Raw genomic sequence first — 21,404 nt, forward strand, 5'->3', positions numbered from 1 at the left:
CTAAGAGCACAGTGGCCTCCATAATCCTTAAATGGAAGAAGTTTGGGATGACCAGAACTCTTCCTAGACCCCCAGCCAAACTGAGCAATCGTGGGAGAAGAGCCTTGGTGAGAGAGGTAAAGAAGAACCCAAAGATCACTGTGGCTGAACTCCAGAGATGCAGTAGGGAGATGGGAGAAAGTTCCAGAAAGTCATCACTGCAGCTCTCCACCAGTCGGGCTTTAGTGGCCCGACGGAAGCCTCTCCTCAGTGCAAGACATGAAATCCCGCATAGAGTTTGCCAAAAAACACATGAAGGACTCCCAGACTATGAGAAATAAGATCCTCTGGTCTGATGAGACCAAGATTGAACTTTTTGGCGTTAATTCTAAGTGGTTTGTGTGGAGGAAACCAGGCACTGTTCAACACCTGCCCAAAACAATCCCAACAGTGAAACATGGTGGTGGCAGCATCATCATGCTATGGGGGTGTTTTTCAGCTGCAGGGACAGGACGACTGGTTGCAATTGAAGGAAATTAATTACATTAATGAGAAATAAAAACTTTTTGATTTTAGCAAATGGCTGCAATGAAACAGAGTGGAAAAATTTAGAGGGGTCTGAATACTTTCTGTACCCACTGTATCATGTGGAAATAAGTGTTTTATGCCAAGGAAACAATCTTTATACCATACTTGATCAGTGTGGAACGTGAAGTGACATCAGAATAGTTATTAATTTAGAACTAAAATGACTAAACAGCCCTCTTAAATCTTAGCATCAACTTTATTAGAACAAAGTACCTGACATTTTAAGGACTGAATTTAAAAAAAAATTTCTGAAATGAAATATATTTAAAATCTATTTTTGGTGCCAAAGAACAAACTCAATTTGAAAATTCAAAACAACTAAAAGAGTACAATACAAGAAAATAGACCAATATGTGTACGTCTGAGGACATTCATCGAATTAAAATCTGCGTGAACTAAGCAGGTTGGGGATTAATGCTTCCTCCTCGTTACAAACCTGTTGTATAGTTGTGATAGAACAAAGAGGACTGTTGTGAAACAATGTACTGGAGTAGATAACACAATAAGTAGAATATGACCACGTCTGGCAGCTACCGCCTCAGTAGTAGCGGCCATGATGGGCGTATTGACTGGGTCTGTGATGGGTGTATGGAGCATAGTGGTGTCTGGTGTATCGGCTCCTCATCACGTACTGATGATGGTGCTCGTTGTAGGGCTTAAAGTGGTGGGGAGGCCTGTGGTGGAAACCTGCAGAACATACAGGACATGTTAAATAGGTTCTAGAGCAGATATTGCAGCTCGAAGACACTTTCAATAACTAGATCAGAAGACACACATAACTTGGTCTTTAAAACAAAATATTTCCAATGCAGTGCAGAGTGAAATCTGACTTGGGTGGTCTGCTTGAATGGCAACACGTTCATTTTTTTTTTTGCCCACAATAAACAAGAAGAGCACTTATCTGCGAGTGTGGGTGATCTGTTTGTCTAATTGAAGGAACATACATTATCTCCAATCTGTTTGGTCACTGCCACATTTATATCAGCATACCAACATATTCACACTTACTATTTTTAGCCTGTCCATGTTTATGTTGATGTCTGTGGACTGGCTGGTGAGGCTGTGGCAGGAGGGCAGGTCTGTAAGCTCCAGCGGCCTCATGGTGATGAGTCTTTGGCTGCAGGTTGTTCGTCTCGAAGTTCAAGTAGCCAGAAGGGAGGGAATCACTGAAGAACTCCTCCCTGTAGCCGTTGTAATTTCCCTTTGATGAGTGTCGTTCTGTGAAAGGGATACAGGAGAGGGAGGTGGGGATGGCAAAAAAAACAAACACTTTCTCCAGTAAAAAACACAGTAAGTCTGTGTGGCTGCTATGTTCCTGTCTTTTAAAATTGATTGAGATAGCTGAAAAATGTTTTGCAAACACACGGCATTATACAATATGCTGGAATACTTAATGTGACATCATTAGTTTGACTGGAGGCACTCTCTACTCGACACACTCCTGAAAAGCATGACATGCAGCAGCAAACACACAAGAACTGAGAAATGCTTCAGTTTACACTAACATGGTTGTCATTCTCAAGACTGACTCTGCAGATTTTCAGAAAGCCTCATTTATGTTCTAATAGTACATTCTATTTAATTTTAAACTACCTTAAATCCCAAAATAAACAAAAATGGAGACCAAAGCTAACATTCAATGGGAAATCTCAAATATCTTGACACTGGGCATTATACTGATATACAGCATTTACTGTCCACCATTGTAATTTTAACATGGATTTTTTAAAATATTGTGAAGACAGATAAACATCTGTGATTTAGTGCTACAAAGCTATGATTAATATCTCAACCCCCAAGTGATGGGATGCCATCTGAAAGTGACCGTTCCTGTAGATGGACAGCCATCCTGCTGGACGTGACAAACCCAAACACGTCCTGATGTTCAGTGCATTAATCTTGGAAGGTCATGTGGTTATTGTGATTTATTTTACCCTTCCCCTTTGTTAATTCATCAATAGAAATAATCCTAATCATCATCATCATCATCATCATCAGGGGCCTGTACCTCAAAGCAAGTTCAACCTTCCCAGAATATCTTTACGTTATCTGGCTTCACTAACAACCACAGTCACGCCAAGCGGTCACACAATGCTGGTTATCATCTCAGTAAGCCGACCCAGGTTTTCCCCAATCCAGTTATGAGTGCGTTCACATAAAAAGGGGCAGTGTTTGCAGCACATGACCAATCGCAAACATGGACAAGTCTACTGGCAGCAGAGCGGCATACTTTACAAATGAAGAGCAAATGATAATATTAGACAAATACGAAGAAGTTAAACACTTAATCCAGCTGAAAGCAACACAACTGCAGCTGCCAAATGGAGGAAGGACAGCTGGCAAAAAAAAAACCAAAAAAAAAACCCCAGAACGCTGGACTGTGTGAATGCATAAATTTATCGGCTTATAATATCACTGCCCATTATTAGGACACGAGATCTGACTATAATTACATTTATAATAAAGCTTTTGTATAGCACTTATCAAAACCAGCGTTACAAAGTACTTTACACATAAAACACAGTGAATAAACAGGCAGGCATAGGGACTGAAACTTAACAGTGGATGATTAAAAACCATGAATAAAACACCAAGGATGAAATGTAAAGACAATGTAGAGGTATTCTTATGGCGTGTATGATCATTTTAGCCTTATTCTTTGAGCTGCAACCCAGTGTAAAATGGACTTGGGCGCAAATAAAAGAAATATAAAAATTCAAAAAGGTAAGTAGGCTTATTTTTATAGCTTATAACTACAACAAGTACAAGGCTTTAGTGCTTCAGTTAGTCTCTGTTGTAGGATGATATCAGTATACCAAAGCACAAAAAAGGTTTTATCTGAACATTCTTGCCCTCCTAAGAGACCCTCTCACGATTTTTTTATTTTTTTTTTATTCCGAACACTGAGATCCACAGGATCTTCTATGAATGGTGATGCCATTTTCCAAGAGAATTGATTGGTCAGTAGCCTATAAATGCAGTGCTTTTATACGCAGTGATCTCTAATCTCCAACATAGCCTGCTCCGGAGCAGGTTAGGTGTTCAGCATAAGTTACCATGGCGAGAAGAAGTGAACCACTGTCGTAACCCTGAAAACACAGGGTTAAACCTGAAGTTACCTCGCTAACCCCAAATCCTGCTTCGTAGTACAGGCCAGTGATGTCTTACCTGCAGGTTTAGTAGCATTTCCATAGGCTGGCTGCTGATCAGTAACCTCAGTATGCTCTAAAAAGAACAAACTCATATCAACCTAATTTCATCACATAAATTCCTTAAAAAAAAAAAAAAAGAGAAAAAAAAGAAAAGAAAAACATTTAGTAACAAAGGCTAATTCTAGTCGAATGGCTAAGAGCTACCATCAAAATCACATCATTTTTATATTTTTTTCCAGTGAAAATGAAATACAAAAATGACTCGCAATATAATTTTATTTGCATATCGTTCAGCCCTAATCTGAAGTGTTCTGGAAACACATTATGGAAAAACACCACCAAATTGCAGTATGCCTAAGCCACAAGTCCTGTCTTACAGTGGGAGTGTGTATTTTACTATGTGTGCAGTCGTCGTCCTCACCAACAGCAGTCAGTGGGCAGGGCATGACGACACCCCAGGCCTGTGCAGTGTGCTGTAACAGCAGAGAGGTTATCCTGCGGTGGGCAAGGGCGTTCCAGTGGACTCCGTCCTTCGTACGATGGTGCAGGGAGAAGCGGAACTGGAAGTGGAGGTCCAACACATCCATTCTGTAGGCGTCAGCCAGAGTTCCGCTGTAGAAGTTGGCTTCAATCACATCGTAGCGCAGGTGGGGAGCCTTGTGCTCAATCTGAGGTGAAGGACGGAGAGAGGACAAAGAGTTAAGGCTGGAAGAGCAGCAGTAGTCTGGAGAAAATGCAGAGAAATAAGCCTCTTGCCCTCCTCCAGACAAAGTGTGGAAAGAAATAATGAAAATATACTATATAACCAAATATAACCAAACTGCATTTACATATTACTATGGTCTTTACAAGCTAAGGCATTTCTTCAGTTTTAGTGATGCAACCCACTTTAGTGACTAGTTTGCACTCAAATCAATTCAAATCACACAAATCTCTCGCCGTCTGTATGTTGTCAACATATTAAATAAAAATTGTTATTGTTAATGTTATTGCGTGCGTTCTTCTAACGGAGTCTTGAATGGATGAATTTGTCTGTTGAATTTCTGGTGTTACAAAGCCTGGTGAAGACAGTTTGTCCACCTCTTGTCCTTTCAGCTTCTTACTAGCTGTGCTGCTGACAGGACAGCTGGATCTGAGGACAGTGACACGGCTACTGAGGTTGGAGTCGATGTGGATTGAATGAATGTACGCCTCAGTAGTGGTAATACACTCCACTGAGGTCTCACGTAATGTGAATTCCCAGTGAGAGGGTGTAAGAGGAGATATATTTCATGACAGATTGTGCGCCAGTTTGACTCAACAAGACCCAATTTCCATGTCTAGTTATGATGCAGATGGTTGGTGATGACGTACCTCCGGCACCAGGAAACCACCTGTGATTCTCTCTCCTAAGGGCATGGTGACGTTCCATACGACCAGGGTTTCCTCAAGCAGAATCCCCCTCAGCTCATCAAAGAACTTATGTAGGTTCTCCTTGTAGTCATCAACCCAACTGGAATAGTATCTACAGAACCCAACACAGATGTGAAGGTCAAGTTCACTATACACAAACTAATCTAATCAAAAGAGCTTCAGTGACACCTTACACCAGGGAACAGGTAAGGCAAACAGCTTCAGGTGCTTATTGTGGTTCAGGCAAACTTGATACATTCAAGCTGAGCAGTGCTTTGTCCTCTGCCACTGCTGTCTCACACACACACACACCACTATGGACCAAATCTGATCACTTAAATGTGGGCGTGACTTAGCAGGCATAGAGTCTGTTGGAAAAGCACAGCTGTTTGGAGCAGGATACTAGCAGCTATATGGTTATAGACAACTGTTCACTTCCACCCACACCTCCGTCAGCCTCGCTGTTAGATCAAGAGGCGGGGATGAGGGAGAAATGACTAAATCAGATCTCAACCATGCCCTTTTTGGAAATGTAAACAAAATTTTTGCCAATCCAAAACACATACCTCCGGCCCATGAACTTGCTCAGCTATCTCACCACCCACGGCAAAGGTTTTAAATGATGGGAGGAGTTAGCTGGTTGAACCAAGTCACATTTGATTAGATACATTTATGTATTCGTCTCCAAGTGCAGGATGAATCTTCAAAAATAATGTCTTGCAGGAAGAGAAAGAGGGATTTTTATATACACCAAAAGATAGCAACTAACCAAGACAGCAAATTATTGTTTTGTTTTTTTAAATTTCACTGTGTCTCTAATATATGATTTGTATGAACCTCTACTGACAAACAGCTGGAAATGATATGAACAGGTCTTGAGCACAGGTCTCACCCCTAACCCCTCTCACCACCTTAAATTACAGTACATTGGCCACTTAATGATCAAGTCAGATTTTTACATTAACAACAGATCAGCTAGATAATTAGTACTGCTAGTACTATTAATAGTTACTCCACCTATCCACCTTGAAATATCCCAAACGCAGGAGTTGACAATGACCACATCTGGTTTCAAGCCGTGGCGGAAGTCTTCTAGGATGCTCTGCATGTAGCGAGAGTAGATGCGCGTCACAAAGTAGAAGCGGACCAGGTGGTGAGCAGACTGAAACTGCCGAACCTCCCGGTACTCCGTTCCATTGCTCATTTGGCCTAGACAACCCCCTTCCACCAGGCAGTCCTGTTCAAAGCTCATCTCACCCTGAAGGAGAAAGATATGAGAGAGTGAGGACAACAGGAGCACATGGGGATGGAGACAGGAGCTACCTACGGGGGAAAGAGAACTTTTTTTTTTTTTTTAAATATAGTTTGTCCTGAGACCCACTGAAAATGGTCTAATGATGAAAAAATGTCAAAAGTTCAAGTGGAGCAATGTTGCTACATTGAACTTTGAGATCACAGCTTATAATAATAATAACATTTAACAAGAATATGGAATTCCTTCCCCTGTTTCAGTATGTAAACCTGGTAAATGTTAGCCTTCTATACAGCACTTGCCTTGCTCTTGAGTTGTCTTAAATTGAGATATTTCTCCTTCTGCAACAGCAGAACAAGGTCCTTGTACACGGACCGCTGAACTGAGGATGAGATACAGAGAGTATCAGAAGTGGCAGTGTAAAAAGCTGACCCATGCTCTCAACCAAGAAATCCAATTTAGGGGGCTTACATATTTCTCCTGACTGTTTTAGAACATACTTTCTAACATACATTCTATTTCAAAAGATTATTTGAAAACGAGAGGGTGAATTCAAGTGGCTACTCACTGGAGTCTCCCAGCACCACAATGAACTTGTTATGGAGCAGCTGGCTGGCCTGCTGGTGGCTCACACACTTCAGTATCTCCTTCTGTTAATACAAAGCCAAACATTTGTGTTGTTTAACTGAGACACTGTGAAGGTCAGAGGTCCATTTACCCACGACATAAGATGGTTGGTAATGGTGTTCACACTTGTGTTAATTAATAAGCATTGACATACTAATAAACTAGGATAATTAGCTGACTTTAGCATTGACTTAAATTAACATAAGGTGACAGATACTTACCATTGTTGAATTTGGGACTATCTTAATTGTAGATGTATTTAACAATTGAATCTAACTACTAACGCCAGCCGTTTTAAAAGTATCTCGCTGTTGGCACCTTGAGTTTTTTTGTGGTTGTTGTTGTTTTAATCTAAGTTAGCTAGCTAACGTTAGCCAACTTAAACGTTACTGGAAACTGAATCATCCAATGACTGGCTTCACCAACTGGCCCCTGGCTGCACTTTTAAAGTTGTTTGACAACTCGAACAAGCTAAAAGTTATGGCAAGTGTTTCATTTTGTAGCTTAAATATTACAGTTTTAACGTATTACTCATTACGCCGTTGATGTAATAGACCACTAAGCCACAGGTGTCTCCAATTTGATGACGCTTTTAATCACTGTCGGAAATATCACGATTTTTGTGCGCACTTTGAATAACGGTCTCGCGAGGCTTACTTGAGACGTAATCAAATTATAAATTCATACATTTTTAAAAAACAATAGTAAATTGAATAGTAACATTTTTCTTAGAATTGTTCACTGAAAGGTTCTAACTGTAAAAAATTACAATAAAATGTGCTTAATATCTCGTATTCCACCTTTAAAGGTCCAGTGTGTAACATTTAGGAGGAGCTATTGGCACAAATGGAAAATATTATTTGTAAGTATGTTTTAATTAGGGTATAATCACCTGAATGAGAATCGTTGTTTTCATTAACGTTACCTTAGAATAAGCGTTTTTATCTACATGGGAGACCCCCCCCCACAGACCACTACTAACGTTGCAGATAATGTATTAATAATACAAATATAAGCGTTAATTCTGAAGGACTATGTTGACAGAGTTAACAGTTTCTAGGGTAAACACACGCCTCTGGACCCAGCTCCTGGCCCGGATCCGGACCGGACCTGCCGAGGGCCCTATGAGACCGGTCAATTGACACCAGCCAGCTCACAGACCAGCCAGCGCCGCCCTCGGCAGGTACGGGACCGGCAGGGTCTGGAGGTCGGTGTGTTTACCAAGGAAACGTTCAACATAGTCCTTCAGAATGAACGTTTCCCATTACAATAACACTATGACAAACAGTAAATTCATCATATTTGGTGCCCCATGTTGCTATTTTCCAAGCATAGTGGTCATATGATGGCAATCATGCTCACAGCTAGCCTCCAATCACAAGTACGCATCTAAGTAATGAGTACTAGCCAATCACCGCACAGTAGGGCGGGAAAAAAGTAAAGCAGCGGGTCCCCTTCCACGGAGGTCGCCATGTTGCACCGCCATGTTTCTAAAGTAGCCCAGAACAGACAAACCAAACACTGGCTCTAAATAAGTCCGTTCGCCACCGTAGTTTCTCCTACAACGTTTAGAAGGGGAGAGTGATGTGAGCGGTATTCAAATGGTTGCAAACTACAATTTCACCGCTAGATGCCACTAAATCCTACACACTGTGCCTTTAATTTTAAAATGGAATTGCAAAATTAATTAATTAATTAATTCAAATTAATATGAAGTCTTGTAACTTTTTGGTCTTTCATTTACTTGTGTGTCATATTCTACAGAGCCATCTGTTCGTTGTGTATGTACCTGTACCCTGTTGCCTCCAAATTCATTTTAGGCTCCAATTATATGCGCAGAGACCAACCAGTACTCCTATGCTGTAATAACAACAGTACCTGGTACCAGGTTTTCTGTATATCACTTAGTTTGTGGTCATTGATTGATTAAACGTCTAAAAATAATTTATTTGAACAAATACTGCTTGTGTTACCCTCAAATTTCATAAAAATTAAGATTTGAATTGTATGACTTTTTGAAGAACAATACACACAATCATGTAATACCTTTTTTGAGAGTTCTTTGCTTTGAGTTTGGTGGAGAAACAAATGACACCCAGGAAAAATGTTAGTCTACTAAATGCTAGTCTACTAAGAAAGATGCTGTCAATCACATACATGATAAAGATATACTGGATAAACTGGGTGATTGAAATCAAATTTATAAAATCCATAAAAAAAACTTTAAAGAACACATTCAAATGCCTTTCAAAAAATTATTCTTTATTTCATTGCTTTTGTAAATGATGAAGAAGAGGCTACAAATAGGGAAATAATGGCATCTTTGTATGCTTAAAACTGTTTCATACAGGACACAACCTCTCTGTTTATCTCATACTAATTGCTTTCAGTAGAAGTCACTGTCATCATCATGATCTGTCACTTGTATCTGATCTTTTTTCTTCTCTTCCTCTTGCTCCTCTTCTTCTTTCTCCTCCTCCCCCTCTTCTTCTTCGTCTGTCTCGTCTGCTTTGTTGGTCTCGCTTGTCTGGTGAAACTCCTGATATATCCCAGTCAGAGCTTTCGCTGCTTCCACAGACACTTTCAGGTTTCCAATCACCTCCTTGTCTTCATCCACACTCAGAACTGGAGAAAACAAAGACACAATGGCAGACAGACTGTAAGAAAACTCTATGTTTCACACATCCAAGAAAGGGTATAACATTGTACAAAATCTTTACCTAAATCTCTATGCTTGCTATAGTACCAGGCACACCTCTATATTATGCTTATGATTTTTCACTCAAAATCAAGTTCTAAATAATGAAAGCTATAGCATGCAAAATATTGGACACAGAAAGGTGAAAGTGCTACCACCTTGCTGGTTGCACAAGTTCATCAGAGTGTTGCTTTGAATTAGTTTTAAGAGTCTCTGTATTTTAGTTCACTTTTGCAAAAAAAACAACACAAAAAGCATTACACAAATACAATGCCTACTGTCAATTTGTTGGTTGATGACATCATTTCCTGTAAGGAGCAGTTCCTGTAGGTCCAGAAAAGCATGTCCAACGTCCACACACTCCTCATCATCGTCCATCGGCTCACTGACCACTGTGAACTTTAACCTTGCCATGACACACAGACATACACACTTACATTTTGAGGTTTGGGTCTAGAGACATCCATAAAGTACAGAGACATAAACTGATGTATTCACTCATACTTTAACATGTAAAATAACAGAAAAAACACAAATGACGCTACCTGCCCTGGTTGGGGTCGGTGCCCTCCAACATGGTGTAAAGATACTGTCTGAGTGGAGCTGACTGTGAACCATCCACATAAATTACTGAATGAGACAAACAGAGAGATTTGGGGTTAATAAAGGAGTTTTGAAATAAAATTTGTTTTAGAAACAAACATACACGAAGCCACAAATGTAACCCACTCTCACCTCGTGTGAAGTTATAGTGAATCTCCTCCCCATCTTTGGGTTTGCGGAGGGACATGGGTGTTTCTGTCGTCTCCATCGGGACGCCCAGCAGCCGATATTCCACATAAACACGCTGCACTGACTCATCCAGCGCCATGTGTGAGGATGGTTCAAAAGTCAGGGACAGAATCTCGACTCTCAGCTTGTCTCCCTGAAACACAGTTCATAAACCTTTACTGAAGCAGATAAAATGCACTGACATCTGACTGACAAATGTATCTATTTATATCATAACATCTGACCAGCTCATTTAAAATGAGAGGTCAAACTTATGCTAGATCCACAGATGTACAAATGACAATAATAGCACAATGTGATGCTAAAGGTTTCCCTTTTTTCTCTTTCATTCATGTATTTTCTCTCACTCGAACAGTTACTTCATTCGTACCTTCCTCATTTTTCGTTTTGGTGGAATGATGATAATGTCGCTTTGTGAGGAACTTGACTCTGAAGACTCTGGGGCTTCACTATCTCCTGCAGCAGCTGTATAGTTAAAAAAAAACATCAACATGAGAATAACTGGATTTATTTCAATTTAAATTCGACTGGCTGAGCTGTCAGCATGAGACAGCTTCATATGTGTTCCAGGCATATTTTGTATAATAAATGTCTGTATTTTGTAAAGGTTTTAGGTCTAATGGATTATTATATAATCATTGTTTGCATATTTAAACAATGGCAGAATGAGGCTTCAAATTACTGAGAGAAACTCAAAGCATGTGTTTAGGCCTATTGTGTGTATATGAATAGTTACCGCTCTCACTCCTCTCCTCTTCCTCCTCCTCTTCATCCATTGACACCTGATCCGCAGAGGGAAGGTCCTGAGAAGAAGAAATGAGATATGAGCCCATTCACCAGCCAGTTCTCAACTGGTGTCTTCTAATTTAATTGTAATTACTCTTGCTTCTCCTTCCACAACATTGTTTTGACTGATTTTTATTTCCTGGGAAAATGACTCGTACCTGAGTCCTGGCATCGCTGGCAGAGCTTCTCCTCGACAGTGTGGCGGGTGATTGTCTGGAAGACGTTCCCTCTGAAGATCTTAAATAAGATTAAAATATTTTTTCAACATATTTTTGCTTAACTTTTAGTAGAGGTGAAAATTATAACAATACTAAGAAAGCATTAACACATTTAATCATGTTATCTACAAAGATCATGTTTCCTAAATTCTAAAACTAGCTAATTTCATCAAGTTCATCAAGCTCTACAATAACAAGATAATGGAGTGGATTTTTATACTTACAAAAAATCTGCAACGTACTTGCTTGTTGGCAAATGAGAGGGCGTGGTCAGTCTTGGCTCAGGCGTCAGATGGGGTGTGCGCTGGTAAAGGTCAGGTGACCTCTTGGTGGATCTCTTCCTGGCTGTGGACTGGCGAGTGGCCAGCAGTTTCATAGAGGTGGGTTGCTCTGGTCGTATGTTCTGTGAGCTTTTCTGTTTGACAGGTGGAGGCTGAGGCTGTAAACAGACAAATATACTAGTAAACAAAAGAGTGCTTATACTTAAATTATCATGAAAAAGAAACAGCTCAGCTGTGAATTAGTTTGAGATAGTGTGAGATAGTTTTGTAGGTGCTTTAGACCTTACCCAAGCTTTAGTCTCTTTCTGCACGGCTTTGGTTTCTCTTGGCTCAAGTAGCTGAGTCTGTGGTAAAGCCACAGAACAGGTATTAAGCTAGGGAACAGGAAGTGTCTTTGAAGAAATTATGCATTTTAGCATTTACACATTTTTGAGGACTTCTTTACCCAAAAGTCATATGACATGATGTTAGCAAAATGAACGCTCCTTAGAGGTACATTTCTTTTTAAAGAGGGTTATGGTTGTCATTGCTTTTTATCAGTTTATACACTCTTGTTTGCAAACAAATGTATATAAAATACATTACAGCACAGTTCCCCAGAGCATTACTGGTAATTCCAAAACCTTATGCCACACTAGAATAAATAACGTCACCTTCACTCTGGGCTTGGCTATGGGCCTCGGTGTCACTTCAGCCTCCTCTCTCCTCCTCTCCTCCCTCTCAGTGCTTTCCATTTCTCTGTCCTGTCTTCCCTGTCTACCCAGCACAGTGTCCACTGATTGTTGGAAGGGGTACCTCCATTTTATCATGACCCTGACCATGCCTCGAGGTCCACCAGCTGGATCCCTCAGAACATAGTCACCTGGCAGGACAGAGAGAAAAACAGATAAAAGCACTCTCATACTCCTGACTGGATAGTTTGGGTCCGGCTGTTCTGGTTCTTGAACAATGATACAATACTGATTTTTCAAACAGTAATGTTTCAGAGGGATCAGTTTTCTCTTTAGCCTAGACTATGTATATATTGTATGTATATACAGACTATGTAAAAATAACATGTTAGTTTCCACCTTAATCTAAATGAATGCTTTCTCTAGCAAGGGATGCAGACGATATATATGTCATTGTTTTACTTTTCTCTCTCCCTCACCTCTGATCTCCCTGCCTGTAGCCAGGGCTCGCAGTGGGATGGGGGTCTTGGCCAGATAGGCAGGCGGAATCTGGTCATCGCTGTCATCAAATACATACACCCACAAACTGCTGGACCTGGGCAACCAGTGGAGTTGAATGTTGTCGATATTTTACAAAGATATGGGTTATCTAAAGCATTATTAACTTTATAAGAATTGAAAAATTGACAAGATCTTAATAAGTTCTTTAGGATACTCATTAATTTGGCCTGAGACTTAAGAGTCAAGAGGCAACTTATCTGCTAAAAACCCCAAATCAAGACAACTTGAAAAGGTAGGAAGGCTGTGTCACAACAAGTGAATGCCCTCTGCAATATAAACTGAATTTCCAACATATGCTTTTTCTGTTTCAAGACTATCATACCTCAGGTAGTGCAACACATCAGTTGTTACTGCTAGTGGGTAGCTGGTGGTATCATTGAACACTGGGTCAGCATTGGACTGGACTGTTTGAGAGACGTGAGGCGGCAGGTCATAGAACCTGTATGTCAGGTAGGCATCGGGAAGAAGTCCAGGCCAGCGAGCATTAAGGCCCACACAACTTTCCAACATGACCACCAACTCATTGGGGATCCCCCCACCGTAGTCATGTAACTCCTGCATACAACATTGAAAAATGACATTTTTTAAAAATCAGCAGCAACATCTGTTTCCAAAAATCATGTCTCCGTTACACTTCGGAATCCCCAGACCTCACTGTGAACAGTTTTCTTAGGGACTATTTCTTTGGTGGAAAGTAGTTTTAAAAATATATTCATAGTGAGGTCTGTGGATTACCCAGAGTAACTGTGACATTTTCTAAAAAGTCACATAGAAAATCACAATCTGGGGAAATAAAACCAAAACAACCTGCATGGCTACATACCACTAGAGGTAAGTGAATTGTAATTTGGATGAACAAAGCCTTTAATGATAGACAACTTACTAAATTCAAGGAAAGGTACCCAGGCAACAAATCAGTCTTCTTTACATACAGTATGTTCCCTCAATATACACATTCATCATACATACTGTGTAGTATAAGTCTCATGTTTATTTACACACTGTGGACATACTATTTCAAAATATGACCATTAAATCACTCTCTTGTACCTCATGACCAGCATCTTGCCAGCCAAGTGAGATCTGCACAGGTCTCCTCGGTTTCGCTGTTCTCCTGTCAGCTCCTCTCTCTACCACAGCATCTATTGGCTCTGCAGGACTAAACAGTCGCACCCAGAAATCCACAACGCCAACAATTTCACCCTCGGAGCCTTGGAGAGAGACAGACAGATTTTTAAACATGGGTTGAAACATAATTATCAAATTAATGGAGATTACCACACATAGTGCATTATGTAATAAATAAGAACATTACAACACAAAAGAAATGTAAAAGAAAAATTACAGGTAATTTATAGAATATCTTCATATTGGCAATCACTGCATGTTAACAGACTGTGTGCACGAAAAGAAACATCAAATCCAGTATTTAACTTTTTCTTTATACAACATTACTCACCTGTGATATTGACATGTCCACCGATGCGATCCCCTCTCCTTTCCATGGCACCCATGAGGGACATCTGCCCACTTCCATGTGTCACAAACCTGACCCCTCCTAATGCCTGGTGGAGCTCCACTCTGACCCTTGACCCCTGACCTCCCAGCCTGCCCAGATCTCGGGCTGTTAGAGCGTAGCGGGACGTGAAGACGTAGTTGGGTTGGCTACCTGACACCAGAGGAGTGGAGTGCACCTCAAAGTCCAAGAGGCTGTAGGTGCAGAAGGTCACAATGTCTTCACCTCTGTCCGCTCCTGGACGGATGCTGCCCATAGTACGAAGCCCTGCTGGGGTGAAGGTTGCGGCCTGAAGGTGCAAAAACCCCCCAAAACAAAACAGATTTTAGCTTCATGGGAAACATGCGCCAAATGATTTTGAATGAAAAAACATCAAACGTCTGACTTTTTTTGGACCTTAAGGTGGATCTCCAACAGTGACTCGCCAGCCCTCAGCTGTGAAAAAGACATATCGTCCTCAATGGGCTGTACCATCTCCTCGTTGCCTGCTGGCCAGGTGTACTGTATTGGTATGGTCCGTTTGTAGTTCCTGGGGCTGTATGCTAACTCTTTCAACTGAGCTTTAGAGTACAAATAGAAAAATAAAAAGTTTTGAAATTCTGAAGGTTTCGCTTATTTGCTGCAGATGCTAACTACCCAGTTGCGTTTTTTCTGAACAAACTGCAAATGTTAACACTAATCACTTCCTGCATGCCCATCAATCAGTGGCAGACAGCACATAAGTAGTAGGAATTATATTCTCTTGCCTCTGCTGTTAGTACGGAAATGAGGGTTGTTGTTGTTCATACCTTGTAGAGTGTTGATCTGAAGAGCTCTTTTTGATAAAAGTTTGTCTTTCTCTGCCATCCTCCTCCTGCTGTCCTCCCTCTCTCTCTCCATCTTCTGGTTGACTGTGTTCAACTCTTCCTTAGGAAGGAAAGTTTCATTGAAGACAAGTTCAGTTAAAACAGGAAAAGAAAAATTTAAAGGAAGCTGAGAATGACAATCACAGGAGTATCAATGCTGATTACAGTTTTGTGTTGTGTACATGTATTTGACAAATGTGTTTAGTGTGTTTGTGCTTGTACCTGCAGGTCTTTACTGATACGGTGCTCCAGCATTAAAAGGTTTCTGGTTTTCTGTAATTCCAGCACAGTCTCAGCATGCAACGCCTGAATGTTTACCAGCTCGCGGGGCGAATCCTCCACCTTCCCATCAGCCCAGAGGAAACGCAGCCCCACCTTGCTCTCCTGCTGCATCCTAAATGCCTGTAGTTGGAAGGAAAGCATGCAACAAGGTTTAAAAGCATTTTATTTAGTCTTTTAAAGCAGTCCTAACAGAGGTAAAAAAAAAAAAAAAAAAAAAAAAAAAAAAAACGTGTGCAAACCTTGATCTGCAAAAGAGTTTCACTGAGCTCCTCAACACTCATGTCAAACACCTGGAAGAGAGAAGAGACAGATGATGAAACCTGTGCCAGGATATGTGCTTAAAACAGGATAACACACAGAAAACAAATAAGAATCTGATGTGTGAAACATCTGTTCAGCAGTATATTATTCAGTTCTTCAAGTCTGACCGTGGTGACAGAGTCCAGTCTGTCCTGCAGAGCAGAAACCTGCTCTCTGTACTGGACAACCTCCCGTTCCAGATGCTCTCGTTTGTCTCTCGTCATGACGGAAAACTCTAAACGAACAACACGGGACACATGAATGAATAAATGGGACTGTAAAATGATGTACCTTTTCATTTTGTTACTGGAGAATCTGTTTGCTTTCGGCACTGGATGATTTGAGGCTTTGGGTATTTCAGGTGTTAGGATCTAATTTAGTGGAACTTATAAAAAGAAATTTATCTTTAACTAACTCCAAATCCAGGTGTTTTCTTATCATTGTCAAACTGCAGGAGATGGAGTGCCGTCATGCTGAGACTCCTACCTCTTTCTCGCTCCCTCTGCTCCTCTAATATCTCCCTCTCACGTCTCAGTTTCTCCTTCTCCAGCTCCAGCCTGCCTCTCGCTTCCCTCTCTGCTTGCAGCATCTCCTCCAGTCCCTGGATGTCCGTCCCACAGATGTTTTCTTCCAGTTTCTCCCTCTTCTGCTCCACTTCTCTATGTTTTTCCACCCGGCCATCATGGCTGCTTTGCACAGATAAAGTACTAGGAAAGAAAAAAAGGTCAATATAAACAGAAAAGGAGAAAAGACTTTCAGAAGTCATTGTCAAATGTTAGGACTACACGAGTAGAAGACTTTAACTCTTACCTCTCTAGTAGAGTGTCATAGTTTTCTTTTATTAGATCCCTCTCTCCCTCCAGGTCTAATATCCTCTCCTGTAGCTTAATCAGAAATAAAACTTTGAAAAAACTGACATCATGTTAGATGAGCTCTAGTCTCTCCTAGTCAGGATTTATACATGCAGATACAAATGCAGTACCTTGTCCAGGGTCTGTAGAGACATAGTGGAGGTGGTAAGTTGTCCCTCCAATGCCAGTGCTCTCTGTCTCTCCTGCTTCAGCTGTTCAGTCAGCTCCTCCACTTTCTCCAGCAGGGCTCCCTGGCTTTCCCTCAGCGACCTCTGGCTCTGGGGTGAACACATGACACACTCCAAATTAATATGAGCACTAATTGATTTCTGAGTAAAGTATCAGACTTCTAAAGTATTCATTAAGCTTTTTGTATAACGGGGCATTTACCTCCTCCAGCTGATTCTCATATGCCTGGAAGGAAAGAGAAAAGACAAAAAGAAAGATCTAACTTCTAACTTCTGAGGACCAATTAGAGTGTAAGTGTAAACGACTAAAGTAACATAAGAAAAAATTAATGATTTATAGAGAAATAAGGTAATTTAACCTCTTGCAGGTCGTTGAACTTCTCCTGGGTGACTCTCAGGGCGGTGCTCTTGTCTGAAAGCTGCTTTTGTAGACGGATCAGATCCACATTTTCTCTAATAGTGATTCTGACAGAGAGATACGATTATTTTTATTGACATGGTTGTTGTGCAAGCAGTTGTAGCGGTAGCTGCAATAAGAGTAGGTGGTGGTGGAAAGAACACTACATTGTCCTCCTTGTGAAGAAAAGGTGCTACTTTTCAGATCTTACTTATTGTGTAAATGCAGGTTTAAATCTACTTAGTGGTACTGCAGCAAAGCACATTCAATTGTATTCAAATAAAAACTAATTTACTGATTTAAAAATATACTCCAAAAAGTAGGACACGAAAAATGCAATGCACCTTTCCAACAACTGCAGTAGTAGCCGTAATATTAGCATTAGTGATATTAGTAGTTGTATTTCTGCTGTAGCCACCTGTGTCTGTCAGACTGCTGCTTCCTTATCTCTCTCACAGTTCCCTCTATCGCTTTCTCTTTCTCTCTCAGCGAGTCTCTGAGCGCCTGAGCAGTCAGCTCCAGCTCTGCAACCCTCATCTCCTCTGTGACACTGGACCTGCTGGGAGGGAGAGATGTGGAGGGGCAGAGGGAGGTCAGGGTGGAGTCATGGGAGTAGAATGAGGTGGGAACGATGATATAATTAGAGGTTAGAAAAGAGGAGGGATGAAAAACTGAGGGATTTATTTAATAGAGTAAGGAATGGAGCTAAAGAAAGAAAATAGAGATAGAAACAGGACAAGTGCAGGACTGGCAAAGACTCACTTGCTTCCCAGAGTTTCCTAACATGATTTATTTTGTCAATTTTAATACAGACTACCTGATCAGGAAGGGTTTTTTTTGCATATTCTTAATGTCCTGCACAAACTCGATATGATATACAGTATATATATATATATATATATATATATATATATATTTTTTTTATAGATTTGTAGATAGTAGTTTACAGGACAACAGTGAAAAACTGTCTGAGGTTTTGGCAGGAAACTACTCATATGAGAAAACTGCACTCTAAAATGTCTTCTACACAACTTTTCTATTTAGCTTACACTTACAATCTCTCCATCTCTGTCCTGGTGTCTTCCAAAGTGGGGCCATAGCGGGGCGGGGCAGTCTGGGCTGCCCTCCTGACCCCACCCTCCACTTCCATACTTCTACCTGACAAGAAGAAGAGAGGGAGGAAGGTCAGAGATGGAAGAGGAAGCAGTAGTCACTCTGCCCTCTATTCATGTGCTGTATTTTTTACACAACACACACACCTTTACTGAACTTGTATGGCGTGCGACCTCCGAGGTCCATAATGTGCTGCTTGGCCAGGCTGAGTTTGTTCTGTAGCACCCCTTTCTGGCTCTCCAGCTTCGCCACACGGGCTTCCAGCTCCTGTATGGTGTCCTCCATGTCCCTCTCCTTCACACCACTGGACCCAGGACGGGCCTGACGAAGACGCATCAGTCTGGTGGACATCCTGAGGCAAGAAGGAGGAGGTTAAATCAGCCATATTAGAGGACTTGTCTTTATCATATCTCTTTAAATCACATCCTAGGGCTGCAACAGAGATGACTGTCCCAGCTACTCTGAGATGCCACATTGATGTGCCCAATTCTGCCCAAATGTCTGGTGTTAGGTACAGTCATCAGGGTATGGGTCAGTGTTTCGGTGCTAATGCGTGTTACCTGCGTAGCCTCTGCTCCTGTGTACGTGTGTGCTGTCTTAGCACACTGTTTTCCTCTTGCAGTCTGAGACACAGGTCCTCCAGGTGCTCTCTGGGAAACCGAAACAGGCGCTGAGGATCTGCTGAAGAGGGAGACAGGCAGAGAGAGAGAGAGAGAGGCAGCCAAAAATGTAAAAAAGCACTTTCTTTGCATGTTTGATGCATGTTTGTAACAAAAGAGTTTCCCCTCGGGGATCAATAAAGTATTTCTGATTCTGATGCATAGACATTTGCAGAGAAAAAAAGAGAATTGTTTATATGCTAGCACGAAAGGCACTTTTGTATGCTTTTAAAAGTTTTGTAAAGTGGTTTTACCTCTTGTCTTCATGACATGATACTTCTTCCATGGCTTCACATCACGTAGAGTATCTGGGGAAAACAGCATGAAGGTGACATGCATTTGGTCACGACTGTATATATGTATTTACAGACACACAAATGTACTTCTATTGCACAAGACCTTTGAGTCAACAAATTTCCTAAACCCCTCACTGTCACTCAATTAAACCTTAACTTAAAGCAACTAGAGCTCACTGGAATTTTGTTGAGAAAATACAATTCATTGATGTATCCCCATTGGATCATTGGCTCTGTTACTCTATGCTAACAATATCACATTATCTATGTTGAGTGATGTTAAAATGAGACCAGTTGTTTTGTGTACAACATTGTTGAAATTACATAACAAATTATGATATTAAACCTTTCCAAAGTAAATATATGTGACCAAAACCTGTCTACACCTCCAAATTGAATTCACGTTGAACATTTAATGTTTAAAATGTACAAGGTCAGTCTTCTACTAATAGTATACTATCACTGAATAAAGAGCAATCCAAAGATTCAATAATCATTTGGGAGTTTATTTTAATTTCTATTTTGTCATAACTTATATTGAAAATTCAAGTACATGTACACACAGATCATGGTATAAGACTATACACACAAACCTGGGACAGTTGGCATCAGACCCCCCCTCATCAGTCCCACATCTTTGACTGGGAGATCCCCGGCTGTCTCATCCATCACTGGCGACATCACACCTCTCCACTCAGACTCAGCAAATCAGAAAGCTCCGGTCTTTGAAATGTCACAACAGCAAACTTGTCATACTGACATCCACTGCTGGTTCACTGACCATCATCCAGGTGAAGTTACAAACTGGAATTTGGACTAAAAATGGTTATGTGAAAGGTTCTTATGACTGCAGCAAAACAGAGAAACCAAAAAAGTATGATTCAATCTTGAGACCATCACTTGTTACATTACATTATGTAATTATAGAGCCTTAAAATCATTCCCTTCCTAGTTTTTGCCATTATGGTGAATGCATTGTACACTTCATCACTTACTGCACTGTGGGGATTAATGAGATCCAAGCTGCTGGAAGCAGTGCTTTCCATTACACACACATACAGAAATATAAGTTGTCAAACTGGCAAAAGGTAGGAAATTAAGGTCTGTATATACTCTCAGTTGCAGAGGTAATTTACTTTTTCAGTGATACTTCAAATCATGACCTCAAAACTCTGTACACACTGTGTATAATCTACTACTACTACTTCTCTGCCTAGAGAAGCTGTCATCCCCAACGGTTTTAGCTTCATTATACATTTTTAAAGCTATCGGCCAAATGTGGCAATTAAGTAAAAGTTCATAAAAATAATTTGCTGTTTTAAGGTCTACATTGCTGTGCAATTAGTGATAAACACCAGGAATGATACTGGTAGGACAGTGGTGGGCATTTTGATAGTCCTTCCTATAGTAACAGAGATCAACACTGAAAACTATTAACAAAATATTTGACTTACCCTTTTCTGTTGGCCATCCAAAGACGTTTTACCTCTGCTAAAGAAATGTCTACTGTTCTTGCTTTAGGCTGTTGTTCAGTGTAACCTGGTGGCTCTCTACATGTCTCCACCCTGTGCTTGGATGATATCAGTTTTAATCCCTCTTCATCCCTTCCTCTTTCCCTAACCCCTTTTAAGTTCTCTCTTTACAAATATGTTTCCAAATTGAAATTCTTTTAGGAATTCACAAGTGTTAAATGATTATTTGCAATGACTGTGTGTTTGTGTGGATGCATTTAGTTCAGTGACATACATGTGAGTGAACAGTATGTGTGTATAATGCCTCCTCCCAAGACTCAGTCCTGAACTCTGTCTCAGTGCTCCATCTGCCTTGAAGCTAATCCCATCTCTGTGCTAATCTGATTAGCAACCGTCACGTTGTACAATCTGAAGTCAGTTTTGTAGTTAGCCTGTAATGACTCAGGATAGTGATTATTGGAGTGGAGCAGGTCTAAGATCTGTGCTCA

The 21,404-nt window shown here is 40.8% G+C and overlaps 2 protein-coding genes across 7 annotated transcripts; both read right to left on the reverse strand.

Annotated features, from left to right (window-relative positions):
- Positions 1-744: 744 nt before the first annotated feature.
- On the reverse strand, positions 745-7,595 carry LOC122870609 (PC-esterase domain-containing protein 1A-like). 2 transcript variants are annotated; one of them, XM_044184920.1, is made up of 9 exons: positions 7,212-7,594; positions 6,932-7,013; positions 6,666-6,745; positions 6,137-6,369; positions 5,073-5,223; positions 4,141-4,387; positions 3,736-3,792; positions 1,576-1,785; positions 745-1,254 (listed from the first exon to the last, which is right to left on the reverse strand). In XM_044184920.1, exons 1-9 carry the CDS (start codon positions 7,212-7,214, stop codon positions 1,106-1,108), a joined length of 1,212 nt encoding a protein of 403 aa, XP_044040855.1. In that variant the 5' UTR covers positions 7,215-7,594; the 3' UTR covers positions 745-1,105. The 2 variants fall into 2 exon arrangements, with proteins under 2 accessions (XP_044040855.1, XP_044040856.1); XM_044184921.1 differs by lacking the exon at positions 3,736-3,792 and having other exon boundaries at positions 7,212-7,595.
- A 1,636-nt stretch (positions 7,596-9,231) lies between these two features.
- On the reverse strand, positions 9,232-21,346 carry rpgrip1 (RPGR interacting protein 1). 5 transcript variants are annotated; one of them, XM_044184701.1, is made up of 31 exons: positions 20,899-21,346; positions 20,038-20,167; positions 19,403-19,456; positions 19,050-19,167; positions 18,636-18,841; positions 18,432-18,534; positions 17,795-17,935; positions 17,339-17,444; positions 17,182-17,205; positions 16,923-17,069; positions 16,751-16,824; positions 16,427-16,647; positions 16,069-16,175; positions 15,880-15,930; positions 15,581-15,760; positions 15,302-15,419; positions 14,910-15,073; positions 14,457-14,802; positions 14,048-14,208; positions 13,320-13,552; positions 12,916-13,031; positions 12,419-12,627; positions 12,053-12,109; positions 11,709-11,923; positions 11,425-11,503; positions 11,217-11,283; positions 10,851-10,945; positions 10,424-10,613; positions 10,234-10,318; positions 9,967-10,094; positions 9,232-9,615 (listed from the first exon to the last, which is right to left on the reverse strand). In XM_044184701.1, the coding sequence occupies exons 2-31, from the start codon at positions 20,123-20,125 to the stop codon at positions 9,377-9,379; spliced, it is 4,122 nt and encodes a 1,373-aa protein (XP_044040636.1). In that variant the 5' UTR covers positions 20,126-20,167; positions 20,899-21,346; the 3' UTR covers positions 9,232-9,376. The 5 variants fall into 5 exon arrangements, with proteins under 5 accessions (XP_044040636.1, XP_044040637.1, XP_044040638.1 ...); XM_044184702.1 differs by having other exon boundaries at positions 17,795-17,932; positions 19,050-19,170; XM_044184703.1 differs by having other exon boundaries at positions 16,751-16,818; positions 19,050-19,170.
- Positions 21,347-21,404: the final 58 nt, after the last annotated feature.

This window comes from Siniperca chuatsi, linkage group LG22, assembly GCF_020085105.1.
Source record: "Siniperca chuatsi isolate FFG_IHB_CAS linkage group LG22, ASM2008510v1, whole genome shotgun sequence".
Classification (NCBI taxonomy): domain Eukaryota; kingdom Metazoa; phylum Chordata; class Actinopteri; order Centrarchiformes; family Sinipercidae; genus Siniperca; species Siniperca chuatsi.